This window comes from Lynx canadensis, chromosome B3, assembly GCF_007474595.2.
Source record: "Lynx canadensis isolate LIC74 chromosome B3, mLynCan4.pri.v2, whole genome shotgun sequence".
In the NCBI taxonomy this organism is placed as follows: domain Eukaryota; kingdom Metazoa; phylum Chordata; class Mammalia; order Carnivora; family Felidae; genus Lynx; species Lynx canadensis.
The window spans coordinates 61,629,403-61,652,899 of NC_044308.2; the positions used below are offsets into that span (position 1 = coordinate 61,629,403).

Genomic DNA, 23,497 nt, shown 5'->3' on the forward strand with positions numbered 1-23,497 from the left:
GTTAAGGCTGACCTACAGTGTGAGAAAAAGGCTTCCAAAATGTGCCATGGCCCACTCACTCAGATGTGATCCATACCTGTGCACTCCCTAGGTGATGATTTGGGGGGGGTCTGGAAGTTTGCACATCTGTCAATCCTTGGTAACATTAATGATCTCTTTGCCATGCATTTGGACTGTGTTGACTCTTTCTGTAGCCTTAGTAAATAAACTCTGTCTATAACAGGTCCTCCCATCAATCTAAGCCCACTATTGATATATTAAGAATTCTTGGGGCTCCTGGGTGGCTCATTTGGTTGAGGGTCTGACTTCAGCTCAGGTCATCATCTCAGAATTCTCTCTCCCCACCCCACCCTTGCCCTTTCCTCTACTTCCTTGCTCTCTCACGATAAAGTAAAAAAAGAATTCTGACTTAGGAATTCTTTATCTGATTCATGCTTTTGTGAAATTTTTTCAAAATGAAATGGCCCAAAATGCAGAATTTGAAAATAGGATAATTTTAAATTTCGTCCATTAATTGTTATCCAAACTAAAATCTTGATTTCAAATGGCACTACAATCAAGTTTCCTATATATGGAAGCGAGGGAGGGAGGAAAGAGATGGGAAGGGAGGGGAGGGGCAAATGGGAAGATGGGGGTACAGGTGGGGGGGAGAGGGGGCAAGAGGTGGGGGCAGATTGAGAGTAATATGATGTAGAATCTTAAAGCTAGAATTCAGGGGCGCCTGGGTGGCTCAGTCGGTTAAGCGTCCAACTTCGGCTCAGGTCACGATCTCGCGGTATGTGAGTTCGAGCCCCGCATTGGGCTCTGTGCTGACTGCTCAGAGCCTGGAGCCTGTTTCAGATTCTGTGTCTCCCTCTCTCTCTGACCCTCCCCTGTTCATGCTCTGTCTCTCTCTGTCTCAAAAATAAATAAACGTTAAAAAACAAAAAATTAAAAAAAAAAAAGCTAGAATTCAAAATTAATCCTTTTTTTTCTGTTTTAAGTTAATTAAACCAGGAGCCAAAAGAATTTTAAATATTAATAGTTTTAAATGTTTATAACTTGGAATATAGTTATAGAGATGACAAATACAGAGAGGGGGAAAAATTACATTTTCGGTTCATTTTTATATTTACCTTCATTTCCAGATAGATTATGGATGCTCTTCAAAGCCCGGGGCCTTAAGGCCTTTCCCTATTTTCGTCCATTTCAAGTTTAGAATCCTGGCTCTGTCAAAACCTTTGGTGTAGGTCTGAGACAGCCAGGACAGGCTCTCTCCCATTAGCTCTGGTTTACAGTTCACCACACAGGGCACTTTCACAAGCCCTACTCACAGACCCTTTGACTCTTAATATTCAATTCAGCCAAGCAGATGTTATTTCCATTTTAAAGAACAGAAAACTAAGAATCTAGTCATTTGAGTTTTCCAAGATGACACAAAAAGAAATGACAACTGCTATTTAAACTGGATTTTTCGGGTTTCATATCCTGTTCCTTCCCTGCTCATACCAGGCTAGTTCTTGTAATGATTGCCAACTAATAATTAACCTTTGCATTTGTACGAGAACATCTTATTCAACAGATTACTTGCTATATGCAGTTTCTCTATAACAAACAGTTATTATGAAAGGATTTATTATTACCAGTAATTATCTCTTTGGGGTAAATATCATGTCTTAAGTCATCACTTATTAACTAAATATAATTGTTTTAATATTTAATAGGTGATAAAAATATTACTTACCTGATTCTCATTTTCTTTTTTTGCTTCATGTTGAAGGTGGGCTTTCAAGGCTTTTAATAATTTGCCTGCCTGCAGGAAGGTTAAAGACTTTATCAGTAGGGCCAAAAGTCAAGTAAGCAAGAAAGATAATAACCTATCTTTCCCATTTTTGAGGACAATTATTCTCCTGGTCTTGTATTCCTCAAGGCAGCCTCTGGGCAGCCTCTGGGAACAGAAAGATGACCAACACAGAATTGGCCCCACATAGATTTCACACCAGAACGGGGAAGCGAGACAGGGAAAGAGGAAAGGACCACAGAGGCACGGGGCTAAGAACCAGCATGGGGAGGCCTAGGCTACTGTACAGAAACACAAATGGGCACAGTCACCAAGATCTGGACCACGAGTCAGGATCAACTTCAGGAGGTAACCAGACACACCAGTTCTAAGACAAAGACATGATGTCTGTAGCTGCTGAGGTGTGAAGGATGAACAGGACAGCAGTGGCTACAAGGAAGAGGTAAAGAAATCACATGGGAAGGCAAGAATGAGGGTGGTTTGTGGAACTTGAATTCAAAGTGGCCAGAGCATGGAGCTGCTGGAGGGATGGTGAGAGAGGACCCTGGGAAAGTGGGCAAGGACCAATCCTGCCAGGCCTTATAAGCCTCTTGAAAATACAAACTTTACCCTTAGAGTAAAGGGCATTGTCTGAAGAGTCCGCAGCAGCACAGGTTTTTACCAATTTTGCTTTATTCAAAATTGTCCTACGCTGGTAGGACATTGTGCAGGATGCACTTGATGGCAGGAAGACAAAGTCAGGAAAGCATCTGGAAAGCTGTTGTAGGAAACTAGAAAGGACTGTGGCCTGAACTAGAGCAGGGTTAAGGCAGTATGGACAGATTCAAAACCTTTTTAAGAAGTAAAATCAGTATGAACATAGGGGTTGAGGAATAGTGAAACTTTATTACACCTAGGTTTCTGGCTTGGGCAGCTCATGGAACATGGTGGGGGTCTCTCAGATGAGGAATGCCAAATACAGGCAGGCTTAGAGAGGAGGATGGTTAAAGGGCTCCTGAGGAAAGGGACTCCTATTTTCTCTTTCCAGTCCAGGAAACCTCCCATTCTTGAAAGAGAAATATCAATCTGATTGGTTATGTTTTCTTGTGCTGTAAAAGATCAAACATATTGGTTATGTTGTCTTTTCCTCCTCCTCCACTCAGCCAGGCAGTTGAAAATCAGAGATTTCCTTCTCAAGGTGGGCTCAGCCACCACTTCTCATACCATTTATCATTGGCCATGTGTCCAGGAGAGAACAGCAGAGATCCAGATTTGGTTTAGGCTTTAGGAGACAGGAGAGGCTGCGCTTAGGGTGTGAAGCCCATCCTCCAGCCCGGTTCACCAGTATGCCCTATAAGTTATTAGTCACCATACTGGCTAGTAATAGAGTGGTACCTATTTTCTACTTGCTGTTGTTTCTTGAACCTAAGGGTCTTCTCTGTGAAGGGGATGATTGGCATGGCAAAATTGAGGCATTCTTGGTTCTTCTATCAAATTTTTGCCAACCACTTTATTGGGTTTTATCTTTTTTTTTTTTTTTTTTTTTGGTGGTGAGAACACTTCACCTAAGATCTACCTTAGCAAAATAATAATAATAATAATAATAATAATAATAATAATAATTTAAGAGGTAAAGAGAATGTAAGTTGGGGGAGAGGGGCAATGGGAGAGAGAGAATCTTAAGCAGGCTCCACGCTCAGCACAGAGCCTGAAGCAGGGCTCCATCCCATGAGCGTGAAATCATTACCCGAGCCAAAATCAAGAATCGGACACTCAAACAACTGAGCCACCCAGGTGCCCCTAGCTTAGCAAAATTTTAAATATATGATACAATATTGTTTGTCATAGGTTCGAAGTTGTACAGGTTTCCAGAACACTCCTTAAAATGCCACGAAAATACCAAGCTTGTGATAATGATGAAACGAGGTGCCTGTGGCAGAGCCAAGTCAGGGCATCTAGCTGACTGATGTTATGGGGTGATGCTCACAAGAACCAAGCAGGAAGTGCAGGTGTTAGTATACACATGCATTCCCTCAACAAGCACTTATCATGCTGCACACTGTCCCAGGCACTGGAGAGAGAGTGGTAAATTGGACAGACAAGGTCCCCGCTCCCCAGGAACCTCTACTGATGGACCAGTGGGGAAACAGACTTTCTTAAAGTTTCATTTAAAAAAAATTTTTCCCCCAACGTTTATTTACTTTTGAGAGACAGAGTGTGAGTAAGGAAGGGGCGGAGAGAGAGGGAGACACAGAATGCAAAGCAGGCTCCAGGCTCTGAGCTGTCAGCACAGAGCCCAATGCAGAGCTCAAACTCATGAACTGAGATCATGACCTGAGCCCAAGTTGGACGCTTAACCGAATGAGCCACCCAGGCGCCCCTAAAATTTCATTTCAAGAGAAAGAGAGCTCAAATGGGGAAGAAGTGCAGAAGGCAAGGGAGAATTTCAAGGAGGCTCCATGCTCAGCACAGGGCCCCACATGGGGCTCAATCTCATGACCCTAGGATCATGACCTGAGCCAAAGAGTCAGACACTCAACTGACTCCTGAGCCACCCAGGTGCCCCAGCTGTTTTCTTTTTTAAACATTTACCTCCAAATCAGGATCAAACCAAGTATGTCACCTTACATTTGCAGGAGTCTGGATTTTATTTTAGGTGTGAAGGAAGTCAATCACCTTGATTACCAAGAGACTACTACAGTGAGTCAAGAGTACAGGTGGGAAAGCAGCAGGCTGAGGCAGTGGTCAAGGGAAGAGGGTGTGTGGCCCAGGTCTGCAGCACTGGAGATGGTGTCCAGATGTCAGATTTCAGGAGTAATTGGGAGGAAGAGGCTACGAGGATGGATGTGGATCATGAAGAGAAGAATCAAGAGTGTTCTAATGTGAGACCCCACTAAAAAGGAGAACTATAGATCCATTTCCCTGATAAACATGGATGCAAAATCCTCAACAAGATATTAGCCAACCAGATCCAACAATACATTAAAAAAATTATTCACAACGATCAAATGGGATTTATTCCTGGGATGCAGGGCTTGTTCAATATCCGCAAAACAATGTGATTCATCACATCAATAAAAGGACAAGAACCATATAATCCTCTCAATAGATGCAGAGAAAGCATTTGACAAAATATAGCATCCTTTCTTGATAAACACCCTCAAGAAAGTAGGGATAGAAGGATCATACCTTGAGATCATAAAAGCCATCTATGAACGACCCAGAGCTAATATCATCCTCCATGGGGAAAAACTGAGAGCTTTCCCCCTAAGGTCAGGAACAAAACAGAGATGCCCACTCTCGCCACTGTTATTCAACATAGTATTGGAAGTCTTAGCCTCTGCAATCAGACATCACAAAGAAATAAAAAGCATCCAAATCAGCAAGGAGGAGGTCAAACTTTCACTCTTCGCAAATTACATGATACTCTATGGAAAACCCAAAAGATTCCACCAAAAAACAGCTAGAACTAATTCATGAATTCGGCAAAGTTGCAGGATATAAAATCAATGCACAGAAATCACTTGCATTCCTATACACCAACAATGAAGCAACAGAACGGGAAATCAAGGAATTGATCCCATTTACAATTGCCCCCAAAACCATAAAATACCTAGGAATAAGTCTAACCAAACAGGTGAAAAATCTATACACTGAAAACTACAGAAGGCTTATGAAAGAAATTGAAGATGACACAAATAAATGGAAAAAGATTCCATGCTCCTGGATAGGAAGAACAAATATTGTTAAAATGTCAATACTACCCAAAGCATTCTACATATTCAGTGCAATCTCTATCAAAATAACACCATCATTCTTCACAGAGCTAGAACAAATGATCCTAAAATTTGTATGGAACCAGAAAAGACCCCAAATAGCCAAAGCAATCTTGAAAAGGAAAACCAAAGCAGGAGGCATCACAATCCCAGACTTCAAGCTATACTACAAAGCTGTAATCATCAAGACAGTATGATACTGGCACAAAAACAGACATTCAGATCGATGGAACAGAATAGAGAACCCAGAAATGGACCCACAAACATATGGCCAACTCATCTTTGATAAAGCAGGTAAGAATATCCAATGGAATCAAGACAGTCTCTTCAGCAAGTGGTGCTGGGAAAACCGAACAGTGACATGCAGAAGAATGAACCTGGACCACTTTCTTACACCATACACAAAAATAAACTCAAAATGGATGAAAGACCTAAATGCAAGACAGGAAGCCTTCAAAATCCTTGAGGAGAAAGCAGGCAAAACCTCTCTGTCCTCAGCCGCAGCAATTTCTTACTTGACACATCTCCAAAGGCAAAGGAATTAAAAGCAAAAATGAACTGTTGGGACCTCATCAAAATAAAAAGCTTCTGCACAGCGAAGGAAACAATCATCAAAACTAAAAGGCAACCAACAAAATGGGAGAAGATATTTGCAATATCAGATAAAAGGTTATTATACAAAATCTATCAAGAACTTATCAAACTCAACACCCAAAAAACAAATAATCAAGTGAAGAAATGGGCAAAAGACATGAATAGACACTTCTCCAAGGAAGACATCCAGATGGCCAACCGACACATGAAAAAATGCTCAACATCACTCATCATCAGGGAAATACAAATCAAAACCACAATGAGATACCACCTCACACCAGTCAGAATGGCTAACATTAACAACTCAGGCAACAACACATGTTGGTGAGGATGAGGAGAAAGAGGATCTCTTTTGCACTGCTGGAGGGAATGCAAACTGGTGCAGCCACTCTGGAAAACAGTATGGAAGTTCCCCAAAAAATTAAAAATAGAACTACCCTATGACCCAGCAATTGTACTACTAAGTATTTATCCAAGGGATACAGGTATGCTGTTTCAAAGGGACACATGCACCCTAATGTTTATAGCAGCCCTATCGACAATAGCCAAAGTATGGAAAGAGCCCAAATGTTCATCGATGGATGAATGGATAAAGAAGATGTGGCATATATATATATAATATATAAATATATATGTGTATATAAAAATTATATATAAATATGTAATATTTATATATATAAATGATTTGTATATATTTATATATATTTATTTATATTATTTATATATAAATTATATATATTTATTTAAACATATGTAAATATATATCATACACACACACAATGGAGTATTACTCGGCAACGAAAAGGAATGAAATCTTGCCATTTCCAACAACATGGATGGAACTGGAGGGTATTATGCTAAGCAAAATTAGTCAGAGAAAGACAAATATCATATGACTTCACTCCTATGAGGACTTTAAGATACAGAACAGATGAACATAAGGGAAGGGAAGCAAAATTAATATAAAAACAGGTAGGGGGACAAAACATAAAAGACTCTTAAATATGGAGGCAAACAGAGGGTTATTGGAAGGGTTGTGGGAGGAGGGATGGGCTAAAAGGGTAGGGGGCATTAGGGAATTACTCCTGAAATCATTGTTGCACTATATGCTAACTAATTTGGATGTATATTAAAAGAGTGTTCTAATGTGGGTCTCAATCATCTACTGAGACTGGGAAGAGATCTTAATTGTTTTGAAGTGGCCATGCTGTTTAAGATGCACTTAAAGATAGGAGTCAGCACCTCAGGAGAGAGGTCCCACCAGAGATATGGAGTCATCAGTTCAATATGAATTTAAAGTTATGATAGTGGATAAGGTCACCTGGGGGAAAGCACAGTTAGAGAAAAGACACAACTCTGGGGCACTCTGCATTTAGAAATTTAGCAGAGGAAGAAGCAAGAGCGAAGGCTAGAAGGAAGTGCTGGTGAGATAGGAAAAAACTTAACATCAAATAAGCCTACAAAAGAAGTGGTTTAAGGAAAAAGGAACATCAGATCCTGCCAAACAGCAGAGGAAGATAGAGATGAACTGTATGCTTGGTAAGGTGCAGAGCATGGTGGCCTTGGTAACAGCAATTACAGTGAAACAGAACAGAGAAATCAGGCAGCAAATGAAGGGCAAGGGGTCATGAGAGAGCTTTGTTTTATTTTAAGATGGGGGATATTAAGACCTGATTGCATATATCATCGAAATGAGCAACCAGAGTGGGAGAAACTGATACAGAAGAGAGGAGCTAACTGCAGGCACATAGCCCTGGAAGAGGGAACAGGATCCACAGCACAAATGGCAAGGCTGCCCTCACACAAAGGCAGAGTTCTTGGAGATTGGGGACAGGCGCAGGATGGCTGGATAGTCTGATGGTGGAAAGAGGAATTAATTCTTAGCTGATTGTGTCTATTTTTCCATGACCTATGAGGAAAAGTCAAGTGAGGGAAGGGAGCCAATTTGAGGTGAGAGGATATGAAATAATGGTCCTCAAAAATAGAGAAGTTAATGACTACCAAGGGAGTATAGGGGAATCAAATGCTCATTTTATGATTTATGGTCATAAATTTAAGTTCAGTCAGCAAAGTCAGGGGATTTTCTCCAGGCAGGGTCGGCTGGTTAGGTACAAAGATTAAGCACCTAGCCAGGTTTAATCAGGCTTGGAATTTGGGCAGGAGAGGAAGGGGAGCTACAAGAGAATGCAGATGGCGCCAGTCTTTGTAATCTAGGCTTGTTTGTGAGCAGGAAAGCCAGGGCAGGAGTGAGAAGGACCAGTGGCCACACAGTAAATACCAGTAACTGACTCCTTCATTGAGACACCACTCTCAATGGTAAAGCACAAAAAAAGGGCTAAGATTTTTCCTTCTAAATTTATTTTGAATGTTACCATTCTGATGGAATTTATTTAAATCTTATTCTGTTTAGTGTTTTCAAATAATCAAAAAAGGGCTGCCTGGGTGACTCACTTGGGTAAGCATCTGACTCTTGATTTCAGCTCAGGTCATGATCTCAAGGTTCATGGGATCGAGCCCCTTGTCTGGCTCTGCGCTGACAGTGCAGAGCCTGCTTGGGATATTCTCTCTCTCTCTCTCTCTCTCACTCTGCCCTTCCCCTGTTTGCACACACAGTCTCTTTCTAAATAAACATTAAAAAAGTTTTTTAAATCATCAAAATGATCATCTAATCTTGATCACTGCTTAGAGCAATTTGTTCATATTTTGCTTATATACTCTGAACTTAAAAAGCCAACTGATTTAACAAGCTCCTAAGCTGTACAAATCGTAAATAATTTAAAACATTTTAGTGATAAGAAGTTACAATCACATATAAAGTTGAGAGCATAGTCTAATGAACTCCCATGTATCTATCACCCAGTTTCAACAATTATCAACATTCTGTTGTTCTTACTTCATCTTATTACCCTCTCTTTGTCCTAGAATATTTATAGCAAATCCCAGGTGTCATAACATTTCACCTGTAAGTACTTGGCATGTATTACAAGAGAGAAGGCCTTAAAAAAAAGGGAGGGGGGGGGCGCCTGGGTGGCTCAGTCGGTTAAGCGTCCAACTTCGGCTCAGGTCATGACCTCGCGGTCCATGAGTTCGAGCCCCGCGTCGGGCTCTGTGCTGACAGCTCAGAGCCTGGATCCTGTTTCAGATTCTGTGTCTCCCTCTCTCTGACCCTCCCCCGTTCATGCTCTCTCTGTCTCAAAAATAAATAAACGTTAAAAAAAAAATTAAAAAAAAAAAAGAGGGGGGAACATAACAATACCATAATACTCCAAAAAGTTAACAATATCTTAATACCCAGTCCAAGTTTAATTTTCGTCAACTGTCTCAAAAGTCTCTTTTTATAGTTGGTTATAATCAAGTAGTGTATGGTCAACTTTGGGGAAATAGTACCTCTCAAGAAATATTTATTGAGGGGTGCCTGGGTGGTTGGGTCAGTTGAACATCTGACTCTTGATTTCGGCTCAGGTCATGATCCCAGGGTCATGGGATTGAGCTCCACATCCAGCTCCGTGCTGACCATGGAGCCTGCTTAAGGTTCTCTCTCTGTCCCTCTGCCCCTCTCCCCTGCTTGCTGTCTAAAATAAAAAATAAATTAAAATTTTAGGGTGCCTGGTGGCTCAGTCGGTTGAGTGTCTGACTTTGGCTCAGGTTGTGATCTCACAGTTTGTGGGCTTGAGCCCCACATGTGGCTTTGTGCTGACAGTGCAGAGCCTGCTTGGGATTCTCTTTTCTTTCTCTGCCCCACCTCCCAACCCTGATCGTGCTCTCTCTCTTTCAAAAATAAACATTTTAAAAAATTTAAAAAACCTATTTATTGATACCTACTATGTGCCAGATACTGTGTGCTAGAAAGGCAATGGGGTCTGTGGTGGCCTGAAATACTTTACTATGCCACTCTATAAAAACAGGTGACTAATCAGCTAATGCAGATTAGGTGCCTCAAGAGACTACAGGTGAGGCTTTTAGGAATCTATCTCTCTTGGAATAGCTCTTTAGAGATCCAAATGGTTGTGGGGCCTTAATGTCATCCAGAGCTCTGAACTCAGCAAGCCTCCACTGTAACTCTCTTGCCACCCTCTAGGGCATTAATCTAGCACTGCCAAGAAGTGATTGAAAATAATTATTCAGCATCTCCTATATAAAATGCACTGTGCTTAGTAAGACTTCCAAGGAACATGGATGAGATTCTTGTTCAAGGAATTTAACTTTTAGTGAAGATAATTTAATACACAAATAACCAGAGGTGAAAGCCTAAATGTGCTCAAAGAGAGTACTTGAAATTAAACTGCGTTAAAAGCACACAGAGTTCCTGGAATTACTGGGGTAGTGGACCTATGGCCAAGGAACTGAAGAGGAGGAGACGAAGTGCCAAGTCAGTGATATTTCTGATGGACTCTGAAGAGCATTTGAAAGTTATTAATGCAAATAAAGAAGAGGGAAAGACAAGGGGATATGGGGCCAAAGGATCAAAATTAGCAAAGACAGAAAGATGGACAAAGGTGTCAGGTGTTCAGAGACCAGTACAGTTTGGATGCTGTCTTGGATAAGATTCCAGCTAGAATGCAGAAAGCTGATGGGATTTAAGGTAAAGAATTAAGGCTTTATGAAATAGTATCGGGGAGCCATTAAAGACTAAAGCTCAGAAATATCTCCAAAGACACTCCTTTATTTAATTAAGCCCCAACAAGTACCTGGGCACTAATTATTTTGTTTTAATCACTTAAAACCATTTGTAATACCTAATTTAGGCATTCACTCTGTAAATACCACACCCACACCCTGCAGAACAAATCTCGAGTACCCTAAGAATTTTGTGTGAAAACTCCACCGAAGAATATATAAACCCCACTCCCAAAATGAATCCGCACAGTTCCCCCTCAACGTTTTACAGCCTCGGAGACAAAATTCCACAGTACGTCCAATAAAACCAAAACAAACAAACGCTTGCGAAGTCAAGGCCTATGTGAGCCCCCAGAAAAGTCAGCCTCAAAATAAGGTGAATACTATGGCTCCCTCTCCGTTTGCCCAGCTGGAGGGACAGCTGCCTCATTCCCCGAGGTTCCCGTTCAGTCTCTTCCCACCACCTCTCCGAGAACGCTCAACCTGCCCCGCGGGTTACCTGCTACGTACCCTCAGGTTAGCCCGGAGGCCCAGACTCTTGGCCAAATTCTGCAGGTCGCTGTATTTGAAGGTGTCCAGCTCCTCAAAGGAGGGTACAGTCATGTCGAGCTGCATCCAAGCGACCTGGATAGCACGGACACTCTAAACTAAACAGCGCCGTTCAAAGCTCTGGCGCCACTTTGAACGTTGACTAAACCGAACTTTTATAGAGAGTTTAAATTGAAAATGCTGTACTTCTATTGGTTAAAAATGTCTTGAAGGCGGGGTCTCCTGGCGTTGACCAATAGAAACGAAGATTCCCCTCCCAGCAGGCCTGCGATTTCCCCCCACCCCTCATTAACACTTTGGCGCCGAAGGGCGTGTCCAGAAAGCGTGCGCAGGGCAAAGCCTCGGCTCACGGTTTCCAATGAGGATACAGGAACCGTGTGTGGGCGTGGTCAAGTGTCTGTTCGAAGCTGAGGCGGGGGCTGCAGAAAGATGGCCGCTCGGCCGAGGCGGCGTTGTCACTCACTTTATGCGATGCTGTCGCAGGGTGACGTTTGTGATGGCGCCAAGAATTCAACTGAGGAACTCTCTTGTACAACTTCTATGGAGTGGGACACGCAGGTGGTGAACGGGTCCTCGCCGCTTGGCCCCGCAGGCTTGGGGGCGGAGGAACAGCCATGCAGACCGCAGCTGCCGTCGTGGCTGCAGCCCGAGAGGTGCGCCGTGTTCCAGTGTGCACAGTGCCACGCAGTACTCGCTGACTCTGTGCACCTCGCCTGGGACCTGTCGCCGTCCCTCGGGACCGTGGTATTCTCCAGTGAGTGGGGACAGAGTCTGAAGAAGACAGGAGGAAGGCGGAGAGGGTGTTCCCGCTTTGTCACGGGATGGTTGAGAGCAGGGTGGTGAAGAAAATGGGGTGAAGATTTGTAAGGAAATTAACGCCTTTGCCAAGAGTGGGGGCAACTTTTCATGTTTTTTGTGGCCATGGTGAATCTGTTTGTAGCGGGTAGGTTTTCCTTTTCAAGGCTTCACAGGTATTCATTCTGACCTCTATTTATTTACCCAGGAGTCACAAACAACGTGGTTTTGGAAACTCCCTTCCTAGTTGGCATTGAAGGTTCGCTCAAAGGCAGGTATGTACTGAGAGTTCTCCTTTGGTTTCTAGCCCCTATATTAATAACACGGAGAAGCGGGGAACCGACGTGCACAAAGGAACAAGAAAAGTTTATTCTATCCATACAGTGTATTTGAGGGATGTTCCTTTTACCTGTTTGAGACTTGTAGGAACTTGTCAGTGAAATGGAAAAGTTGGTTGTAGTTGTGTGCACATTTTAACATCTTTCTGAGTGCCACATCTCCCTAGTGGTTTGTGCAAGGGAAGTGAGGCTAAGAAAGTAATGTCCAGTAGGGAAAAAGGGAGAAAAGTACCTTTTGGTGTGTAGCGAGAATCACTATAAACTGCAATCCTTTGAGATAAGTAAAACTTTTAAATTTGTATTTTATCTGCAGTTCGTAATAAGCCATGGCAGGACTAATTCTTCTGTAACCTGGGAACCTGGGGAAAAACACAAGTTGAATGTTATGTACTTGAATACTGCAGGGCAAACTTTGCATCCAGTCTCTGCTGTGATCTACAAGTGAAAACAAAGTACTCAGATAATTTATTATTAGAAGGCTCCTCAATTTTGAATGTTGCCTTTAACGGCAAGACAGTTCATTCTGACCACAGTGTGGTTCAGTTTTTGGGTTAAAGTATGGGAGTTGTTACTTTACCCAGTAATTGGAAAGAGCTTTGCAGCTCCCTTTTCCCAATTGAAAGATACTTACCAGAGTGTCCTCTTCCCACCTAAAGGGAACAGGTAGGAAAAGAGTGGTGGCTTGCTTGGAATTGGGTCATTTGGGGCCAGAAGCAGATGTTCTCCAAATATCTTCTTAAAGTAGGATAAGGCATCTAGGCACATGGTATCCAGTACTGTGACCATTAGCCACATGTAGCTATTGAGTACTTACAATGTGGCCATCCTGAATTGAGAAATGCTATGAGTGCAAATATACACTAGATTTTGAAGACTTAATACAAAAAAATTAATAGTTTAAAAATATTGATGACATGTTGAAATGATATTTTTGATATATTGGGTAGCATAAAATGTATTAAGGCTAATTTCACCTGTTCCCCTGAATTTAACAAGACTAATAGAAAATTTTACATTACTTATGTGCCTCACATTATGTCCCTTTTGGGCAGTACTGATGTAGATGGTTTAGAAAACACTGGAGGGAAATTCCCATGTGTTTGTATACTTTTAGAATAAGGAGAGCCATGGGACTTGGTAGGAAGAGATTTATTATCAGGAAATGGTTCCTGTGATTATGGAGGGTGAGAATTCCCAAGAGCTGTAGTTGGCAAACTGGAGACACAGGAGAGCCAGTGGTTTAGATCTAGTCCAAGTCCACAAGCCTGAGAACCAGGAAAGCCAAAGGTGTAACTTCCAGTCCAAAAGCCAGAAGGGTCTAGACAGAAAAAGAGCCTACTTTTCAGTTCAAGTCCAAAGGCTAAGGAAAAAACCAATGTTCCAGCTTAAATCAGTCAGACAAGAGGAGTTTCCCCTTATTCCTGAAAGGGTGGGTTAGCCTTTTTGTTCTAATTCATCAGACCTTCAGCTGATGAGATGAGGGCCATCCCAAATCAGTCTACTGATTCAAATGTTAATCTCATTCAAAAACACTCTCACAAACACGTTCAGAGTATTTGACCTAACTGGGCACCATATGACCTAGTTAAGTGGACACATAAAATGTAACTATCACTTGTTACTTGGCAGCCACACGCATTTCCTAAAACCATACGAGACTGCAAATAAAGACAATACCAAGGTCATAATCTAACATGTTACAACTGTCCTGCATACAACTGAAAACATACTAATCCCTTCTCTGGAAGAGGAAATAAAGTCCTTGAGTGATGTTTACATTTCTCCTTGATATCTCATAATTTATACTGTAAAGTAAAATTAATAATAAATAGTTTGATATAGTATGACATAATAGTATGATCTTATGTTACACAGTAAGGGAATAAGAGAGAAGAAAAGAGATAAACATGCAAAAACACAGACATACTCATAACTAAGGAGGAAATACTCATGACAATCACAGTCCTCATTTCTGTAACTGGTTACTAGGTCATAGCTGATATTTATAACTAACTTCTTCCACTACCCATATATATCCCCTTGCCTTCAGCAAGCACTCAGCTGGTCATAGTTCTTTGGTGTGGTAATGCATACCTTCATTTTGAAGGACTTGAGCCATTAGCAGACTAATATTCAATGAAATATGTTATATTGCACACACAAGCATATTTTGGGAATTTTTTTCACATTTTGCTCTGTTCCATATATTAGTTTCTCTGAGACATTTTTCTATAGGTACTGTAATTTGTCTGATACCATTAATTCCTGCATAGGAATTAATTTAAATTAATGCAACTTTCTTTCTTTTTTTTTTTTTTTAAGTTTATTTATTTATTTTGAGAGAGAGGGAGAAAGTGGGAGAGGGACAGAGAGAATCCCAAGAAGACTCTGCACTGCCAGCGCAGAGCCCAATGTGGGGCTCAAACTCATGAACTGTGAGATCATGACCTGAGCTGAATATCAAGAGTTGGATGCTTCACTGACTGAGTCACCCATGTGCCCTGATGCAACTTTATTTCATGGCTTGCTTTTTGGTTACTATACTCACAAATATACAGTACTACATGTGTGGTATGGGACTTAATTTACCAATGAATTTGGGATATTACGTTTATTTTTTTTAGTGTCCGTTGACATGAATTTTTTTTAGTCAAGTGATTTTTATACTCTATTAATGCAATTTTACTGCATAATATATTATGTTTACAAAAATAATTTTTTCCTGTATCAAGCTACTTTAAAATTATTTTCAAGGGGTGCCTGGCTGGCTCAGTTGGAAGAGCTTGTGACTCTTGCTCTTGGGGTGGTGAGTTCAAGCCCCATATTGGGGGTAGAGACTACTTAAATCAATTTTAGACTGAGAGAGAAAACACACGCAGTAGAGGGAGAGGGAAAGAATCTTAAGCAGGCTCTGTGCCCAGTGTGGAGCCCAACATGAGACTCGAGCCCATGACCCTGAGATCATGACCTGAGCTGAAATCAAGAGTTGGACGCTTAACTGACTGAACCACCTAGGAACCCCAATAAGTAAAAAATTTAAAAAAAAATTGTTTTCAGTACATGCATGATGAAACACACTTAGTTTTTTCTTAAAACATTTCTTTGTATTATTTGAATATGTCTTACACACCAGCAAATATGGTTAGTGACTTACCCAAGTGGTGTAACTGTTTCCTCATCCAGTAATCTTTAAGAGGATAGAAAAAAAATAGATGCCTTGGCTAGGGTAATAGGATTTCTTCCTCCCCCCCCCCCCACTCTATTGGCATTTTGTCTGGGTATTTTTAAGTTAATTTTTTATTACATCTGCATAAGAAAATTCTTGATTGGAGTTCTATTAATTGTTTAGTAAGCCCCAATCAATTTAATTATTTTCCTTATACTGGAAATTGGTTTGATGGTAGCTAATTTGTATGGTTATGTGTAATTTGTGGGGTTTTTTGTTTATTTATTTATGAGAGAGAGAGAGAATCCCAATCAAGCTCTCCTCTGTCAGCACAGAGCCCGAGGCTCCTGAGATCCTATCATGACCTGAGCTGAAATCAAGAGTCAGAGGCTTAACCTACTGAGCTACTCAGGCGCCCCTGGTCATGTATAGTTTTATATGTTTAAATATTAATCTGATTAGTTAGCTCTTTTTCTGCTTTTCAAATGTAAATTATTCTATTGAACTGACAATTATACATCCATAATTGCTTTTGTGGCCAGAATCCACAAGAGAATCTGTAATCTAGGATGTAATTTTATTAAAACCTGAGTTAACCTTTTGTGAATGTGACATTTCTTCAGGCTCGGTCCTATTATAGCATAGTTTTTAGGAGACATAGTTTCCAGAGACTGGTTATTTTATATTTGTTCTCTGATTTTTTTTCTTACCCATATTCCATTTTTTCCTCTAGCATTTACAACCTTTTATTCTGTACTTCCTGTGGGATTCCCATTGGTTTCCATTTGTATTCTACCCATGCTGCTCTGGCTGCCTTGAGAGGTCACTTCTGCCTTTCCAGTGACAAAATGATATGGTGAGTAGACTTAGATATTCTTTATCAAATACATGTTAAAAGAACTTCCTGAGGGGCGCCTGGGTGGCTCAGTCGGTTAAGCGTCCGACTTCAGCCAGGTCACGATCTTGCGGTCTGTGAGTTCGAGCCCCGCGTCAGGCTCTGGGCTGATGGCTCGGAGCCTGGAGCCTGTTTCCGATGCTGTGTCTCCCTCTCTCTCTGCCCCTCCCCCGTTCATACTCTGTTTCTCTCTGTCCCAAAAAAAATAAATAAAAAACGTTGAAAAAAAAAACGTTGAAAAGAACTTCCTGAAAAAACAGAATGTGTGTACCAAAGAAAATGCTAAAGCCAGGCATTGTCGTTTACACAAAAAGATGGGCAGTGGGACCAAAATAAAGTCTCATAATGTTATGCTCATTTTAGATGTCTTGTAATCATACCATGTCTTATTAATCATACCTTGGAATAAATGAGAGGATATTCTTTCATTATAGAAACTTCTGGAACATAAGCTTTTGCAAAATAATGTTGTAATAGACACTTACTGATTTGTGCCCAGCCTCTGTTTCTCTCCCCATAGAGTGGGACCTTGTATCCTTATTTTTATCATGTGTGATAGATATCATTCCCAGGTGATGGGATCAAGAATGAATACCTCACCTAAGCTAAGCAAATTAGGCTTTCTACTCTAGGAATTTGAAATAAGGACCCAGAGACATTGGTCATTTGTAAATGGTACTGGTGCTGAAGTTGAGAAATGAAAGCTCTAGGTTTAGGATAGCTATTTTCCATGTTGTACATGTAGATGCAGAGAAATCTTGTCTGGAGAAAAGAATGATGCAGATAGATACCCACAGGAAGGTAAAAAAAAAAAAAAATACTGACCATGTGGCCTCATAGAATCAGACAAAGTACACTACTTATTATTCCTTCTTATGTAGTACTTTGGATATTTCTTTATCTTCCTAATACTACTTTCGCTTAAGCTTACATTTATTTATTTATTTATTTATTTATTTATTTATTTATTTATTTATTTAACATGTATTCATTTTTGAGAGACAGAGACAGAGCACAAGCGGGGGAGGGGCAGAGAGAGAGGGAGACACAGAATCCGAAGCAGGCTCCAGGCTCTGAGCTGTCAGCACAGAGCCCGACGCGGGGCTCAAACCCATGAGCTGTGAGATCATGACCTGAGCTGAAGTTGGACGCCCAACTGACTGACCCACCCAGGCACCCCTACTTTTTTTTTTTAAAGCTTACTTTTTTAATGTTTATTTTTTGAGAGAGTGCACACGTGTGCAAGCTCAGGGGAAGAGCAGAGAAAGGAAGACAGAAGATCAGAAGCAGGCTCTGTGCTATCAGCACAGAACCTGATGTGGGGCTCAAACTCACGAACCCCTGAGACCATGACCTGAGCTGAAGTCGGACACTTAACCAACTGAGCCACCCAGGTGCCCCTCACTTAAGCTTTTTTGTTTATTATAACAAATTGAAACATCTATTATAGTCTTTTCTTGATCATTTAAAAAAAAAGTGGGGGAGGGTTGCCTGGGTGGCTTAGTCGGCTGTACGTCTGACTTTGATTTCAGCTCAGGTCATGTTCTCATGGTTCGTGATAGAGCCCCATGTCAGGCTATGTGCTGACAGTGAGGAACCTGCTTGGGATTCTTTCTTTCCCTCTCTCGGCCCCTCCCCTGCGTGTGCACGTTCTTTCTCTCTCTCAAAAATAAATAAACATTGGGGCTCATGGGTGGGTCAGTCAGTTGAGTGTCCGACTCTGTTTTGGCTCAGGTCATGATCTCACAGTTCGTGGGTTCAAGTCCCACATCGGACACTGTGCTGGCAGCAGGGAGCCTGCTTGGGTTTCTCTCTCTCTCTGTCTCTCTGTCATAAATAAACATTTAAATTAAGTAATTTAAAAAAATAGCCATTGATGACCTACTTTATGTGTTTATGCCAGATATTAAGCTTACCTCACTTGAGTTCTTAATAGAAGAACACTGGGTCTCAGAGAGGGGAGCTGAGATTTTAATCTGTCTTAACACTAAAACTCATTTTCCTTTCATTAAACATGAAGTTTCCTTTTTCTCTTTTTATGTTTTTACTTATTTTTGAGTTAGAAACAGCATGAGTGGCAGAAGGCCAGAGAGGGAGAAAGAATCTGAAGCAGGCTCTGCACTGTCAGCATGGAGCCCATTGTGGCTCAAACTCACAAACTTCATGACCTGAGCCAAAATCGGACCCTTAACCAACTGAAGCACCCAGATGCCCATCCTTTTTCTCACTTAATGTGCTTAGATAGGTGTTTCTAGGTGAGTTTCGGGTGACTAAACAATAAAACTCATAAAGCCCATCTTTCATTCACAAGGTTGTTCAATGTGCATTAGGTATACTATTTGTTCTTCGGTGCAATTTTTTTTCTTTACTGCAAATTTTCAACAGAAAATATATACTTCAGATGGATTGATAACTTACTTTCATTTTCTAATTTCTTAGGTAATTTCTTTAAAAAAATTTTTTTTAATGTTTATTTGTTTTTGAAAGAGAGAGAGAGAGACAGAACACAAGTTGGGGAGGGGCAGGGAGACAGGGAGACACGGAATCTGGAGCAGGCTCTAGGCTCTGAGCTGTCAGCACAGAGCCCAACACAGGACTTGAACCCCCCAGACTGCGAGATCATGACCTGAGCCAAAGTTAGACCCTTAACCTACTGAGCCACCCAGGCACCCCAAATAAGACCTAAGTTTAAAGAGGGTGAAAAGTTATTTCTAACTGTGTGCTATTAGTAACCTCAAGTCTTCTTCAGAAAGTTATAAGTAGTTGTTCCAGGTGAGCTGTAATTGAGTTTTTGCACAAGAAGTTAAGTTTTTAGTAACAAAAATTTTTAATGTAAATTTTAAAAGTATAATAGGATTTTAAGTAATTTCTTTAAAATAAGGAGTTGGGACTCAAAGGTCAGTATATTCTTTCTGATTAAGTAGAAATTAGGAAAGTATAGGTAGCACAAATCTGGAAAGATAATAAATCTATGTCTTTGTGTGTCAGAATGAATTTGGTTGCTAGGAAAAATTAAACCTGACTGATGGTGGCTTTAACAAGTAAGGGTGGGGGTGGTTGGCCACCCCAGGAGTCTTCTAGTGGCTTAGCCACAATAGAGCCCTCGGTGAACATCTCTGGTTTTCTCGGCCTTTTCTTCTTGTAGGCTGTGACAGTTATAAGCATTACATTCATAGACAATAGCATCCCCAACTGGAAGGAAAAGGATATGGGAAATGGGAACACAGTGAATGGTCTCTTTAGCAAAAATTTCCTTATTATTGGCCAAACTATGTCCCATGATTGCCTTAAGGCAGGAGAGCAAATATGTGACAGTGGAGAGTAAGATTGGACACTTGGCTCAGAGCAGTTATTATTCATCTCCTACTATTGGGCATACTCCTGCCCTAAATGAAATCTGGGTTCTGTTAGCCAAAAACAAGTTAGGAATGGCTACTGGATAGGCAACCAACAGTGTTGTCACAATATGATTACTTTTCTTCTAACTGCTACACGATCTACTGGTGGACTGTGAAGCTTATACTCATCAGAATTCCTCATAGGCCCCTGGTTTTTGTCTTTAGTTTGTTGTGGGGTTATTTTATCTCCTGGCTGGCAAGGGGTGAGATAAGACACACAGTCTCTCTGATTTCTTACTTGAGGATTTGTTTTTCCTAAAAGACACATTATGAATGCTGAAATGGAAATCTGTAAGAAGGCGGTCCTTGCCCGACATGTTATTTTAGAGGGCAAGTTTGGTTCACTAATAATCTTATCTGTAGTATGATACTAATATTTTCTTTATATATTTTCTATCCAGCTATCTCTTAAAAACAAAGGCCATAGTAAATGCATCTGAGATGGATATTCACAACTTATCTCTACCAGAAAAGATTGCAGAGGTAAAATTTCATGATGGTTGTATATTTACTATAATACAGGCATACCTCAGAAATATTGTGGGTTCAGTTCTAGACCACCAGAATAAAACAAATACCATAATACAAAGCAAGTCAGATTAATATTTTGGTTTTCCAGTGCATATAAAAGTTATGCTTATACCAAACTGTAGTTTACCTAAGTGTACAATAGCATTTTCTAAAAAAAACAACATGCATACCTAAAAATTCTTTGGTAAAGGGACTAAATAGCAGAAGAAAAGAGAAAGAAGTAGAAAAAATGTCCCAGGAAATAGTTGAAAAATTCCCAAATTTGATGAAAAACATATTTCCATATCCAGAACCTCAATGAGCCCCAGGTAGGATAAACACAGAAGAGATTTATTTATACCCCAACATATCAGTAAAAATGTGGACAAAAAAAAAATCTTGAAAGCAGCAATAGAGAAATGATTCACCAATCCAAGGGTATCCCCAAACAAAGGAGAGGCTCTAGAGTTACTTGTTTAAGTCATAGTTCCTGATGAATTTTGATTGTTTTTGTATCTTGGATGATAAAAATGAGATATAGTGTATGGTGCAAATTATGTCAGAAATAAGACTTTTGCTAACCCAACTTCAACAGATAATCCTCCGTAATTCTGTATTTCATATTTTATGCTGAATAATACCACTAAGTTTGGTTCTAGATATAGCTATTCATAAGTGAAAGAACTATTGAAAATTGTCTAATTACACCAAACATATGTTCTTAACAGGGCTACTTTTGAAGACCATTGGCAGAATATCAAACAAAAGCATTTGTTACCGGAAACAAAGGAAAAAAGTTAGATTCTTGCCACTAGGAAAGGAAAGGAAGACTAGTTGATGCTTCTCTCCGTAAGCTTTCTTACTCCACCTTATTCTTGTCTTCCTTTCCAGTATTTGGAGTTTAAACCTGGTGATAAGAGGTAGATAGGAGAGAGACTGAAGCAGTGACACTCAGCAATGGCTGGTCTTTTTTCACATGAACTTTGTATCTAAGGATCTCATTGTGCTCCGAGTTTGTACCATAAAGTTCTTTCAGAAATAGAAGAAACATATTTATGAAATATGTTGAGACATTGCCAACTCCCAATCACTAGTTTAAATTTGAAATGGCTTTTAGAATCACCAAATTGAGTGTTAAGCTTAAGATGCCCTGATACCTATTTATTTTTCTTCCTAGCTGAAAGAGAAGATAATGTTAACTCATACTCACTTAAATTCACTGATGAAGATTCTGAAGGAAGTAACTCCTGACCAGCCCAAGCCAGAAAACTGATCCAGAATCAGAGTTTAAGTATTAGGGTTGGTAAATAAATAAATTAATAAATAAATATTTTTTTTAAAGTATCAGGGTGAGTCCTTGTTGCTGTCTTCAACAACAGGTGCTGTTTGATCAATTCGCAAGAAAGATTGGCTTCAAGAATGGATGAGAAATGTGGTTTATTAGGATTTTGTCTAGGCCGATTGTCCAGATGATTTGTGAAGCCTATTCTAGAAGATGAGAAACTAAAGAGCCTTCTGTCTAGCTTTTGTTTGCTTGTTTTAATGTTTATATATTTTGAGAGAGTGAGCAAGCATGAGCGGGAGAGGGGCAGAGACAGAGAATCCCAAGCAGGTTCCACACTGTGCTGTCAACACAGAGCCTGGCATGGGGCTGGCTCCCACAACTGTGATATCATGACCTGAGCCGAAATCAAGAGTCAGACACTTAACCAGCTGAGTCTCCCTGGCCCACCCTGTCTAGGTTTTATAGCTATTTGTCTTAAGAACTTATTTTAGCTTGTAAATTTCATAAATGTTTATTTCTGAAACTCTCTTTTGCTGCAAATTTAGGTTGATGGGGAGACAATGTCCCGTGAATGCTCTGATATAAAGATGTGCAGCTGTTAGGTAAAGACTGAGAAACCACTTTTTTTCTTATGTAAAATACAGGTACATACATATTTTATAGGTAATATTCAATAAGTTAACTGGAAAATATACAATTTATCTTTCTCTTTTCATTTGTAAACTGAGCTTAACCAGGTAATAAAGGAATGATAAACATCATTCACCAAAATGCTGTTTTTTCATATTTTGCTTTATGTAGCACATGGGCTCAGTAGCTTATCATATTATTCAATAAAGATATTATACTAGCTTCTGGGGATAACAGTTAAGCCAAAACAGCCACTCTCTACCTGCACAGAGCTTATTGTCTCAACAGAGATGGACATTCAAATAACCACATGAATACATGTGAAATTACTAGTGTAGTAAGGATTTTGAAGAAAAGGGACATAGAGCTACAAGCACATACAGCATGTAAAGGACCTGGTCTGGAGGTCAAGAAAGACCTCTCTGAGGAAGTGACATTTCAGCAGTGGTCTTACAGAGTAGGAGGTAATAAGGTAATGGAGGGAGAAACATGTGCAAAGGCCCTATAAGGTCCATAAAAGAAGGCCTGCAGGAGTTACACCAGTGGTCAGAAACCAGCCGTGTGAGGACTTACTGTCCTCCTGAAGGATGGTGGTTATCACAAGAACAGTGGAAGCCCTTGAAGAATTTTAGAGGAGGCCTGTGATAGGATTGGTTTTACTTTTGTAGAACCTTACTATGGTTGTCTTGTGCAGCATGGGTTATAGGCTCAGCAAGCAGACCACTGAGGGACTGGCAAGAGCACAATTGAGACATGATATAGCCAGGTTGACTTGGTTCAGCTGTAGCTAGCAGCATTTTTAAAAAATTTTTTTTCCATTTTATACTACATAAAGGACATTTCCCTTTAAAAGTATTTTAAATTTGGGATGCCTGGGTGGCTCAGTTGGTTGAGTGTCCAACTCTTGATTTCGGCTCAGGTCATGATCTAGAGCTGTGGGATCAAGCCCTGTATATGGTTCCACACTAAGCATGGAGCCTGCTTAAAATTCTCTCTCTCTCTCTCTCTCTCTCTCTCTCTCTCTCTCTCTCTTCTGCCCCTGCCCTGTTTGCACCCTCTCGCTCTAAAAATTAAAAATTTTAAACAAAATTCTGACTTGCTTTATGCTTTTGAGTTGCAAAATCTGATTCCATAAACAAGGGTGAAACCTCTGGCAACAAATAGTACCAGAAAAACTCTTATTTT

At 40.5% G+C, this 23,497-nt stretch overlaps 2 protein-coding genes across 5 annotated transcripts in view; one reads left to right on the forward strand and one right to left on the reverse strand.

Moving 5' to 3' along the window:
• NUSAP1 (nucleolar and spindle associated protein 1) overlaps positions 1–23,497 on the reverse strand; it is a 76,949-nt gene that overhangs the window by 30,893 nt on the left and 22,559 nt on the right. For 3 of the 4 annotated variants that reach the window (XM_030318445.1, XM_030318444.1, XM_030318443.1), the window contains exons 1-2: positions 11,257–11,708; positions 1,724–1,792 (exon numbers count right to left, since the gene is read on the reverse strand). In XM_030318445.1, coding sequence (XP_030174305.1) covers positions 1,724–1,792; positions 11,257–11,361 — 174 coding nt within the window. In that variant the 5' untranslated portion in view covers positions 11,362–11,708. Of the gene's footprint in view, positions 1–1,723; positions 1,793–11,256; positions 12,788–23,497 lie in introns of those variants that run through there. The other variant, XM_030318442.1, reaches the window with a different exon arrangement.
• OIP5 (Opa interacting protein 5) lies at positions 11,695–21,923 on the forward strand. The gene is made up of 5 exons (XM_030318449.1): positions 11,695–12,049; positions 12,299–12,365; positions 16,328–16,450; positions 20,289–20,370; positions 21,575–21,923. Exons 1-5 carry the CDS (start codon positions 11,725–11,727, stop codon positions 21,668–21,670), a joined length of 693 nt encoding a protein of 230 aa, XP_030174309.1. The 5' UTR covers positions 11,695–11,724; the 3' UTR covers positions 21,671–21,923.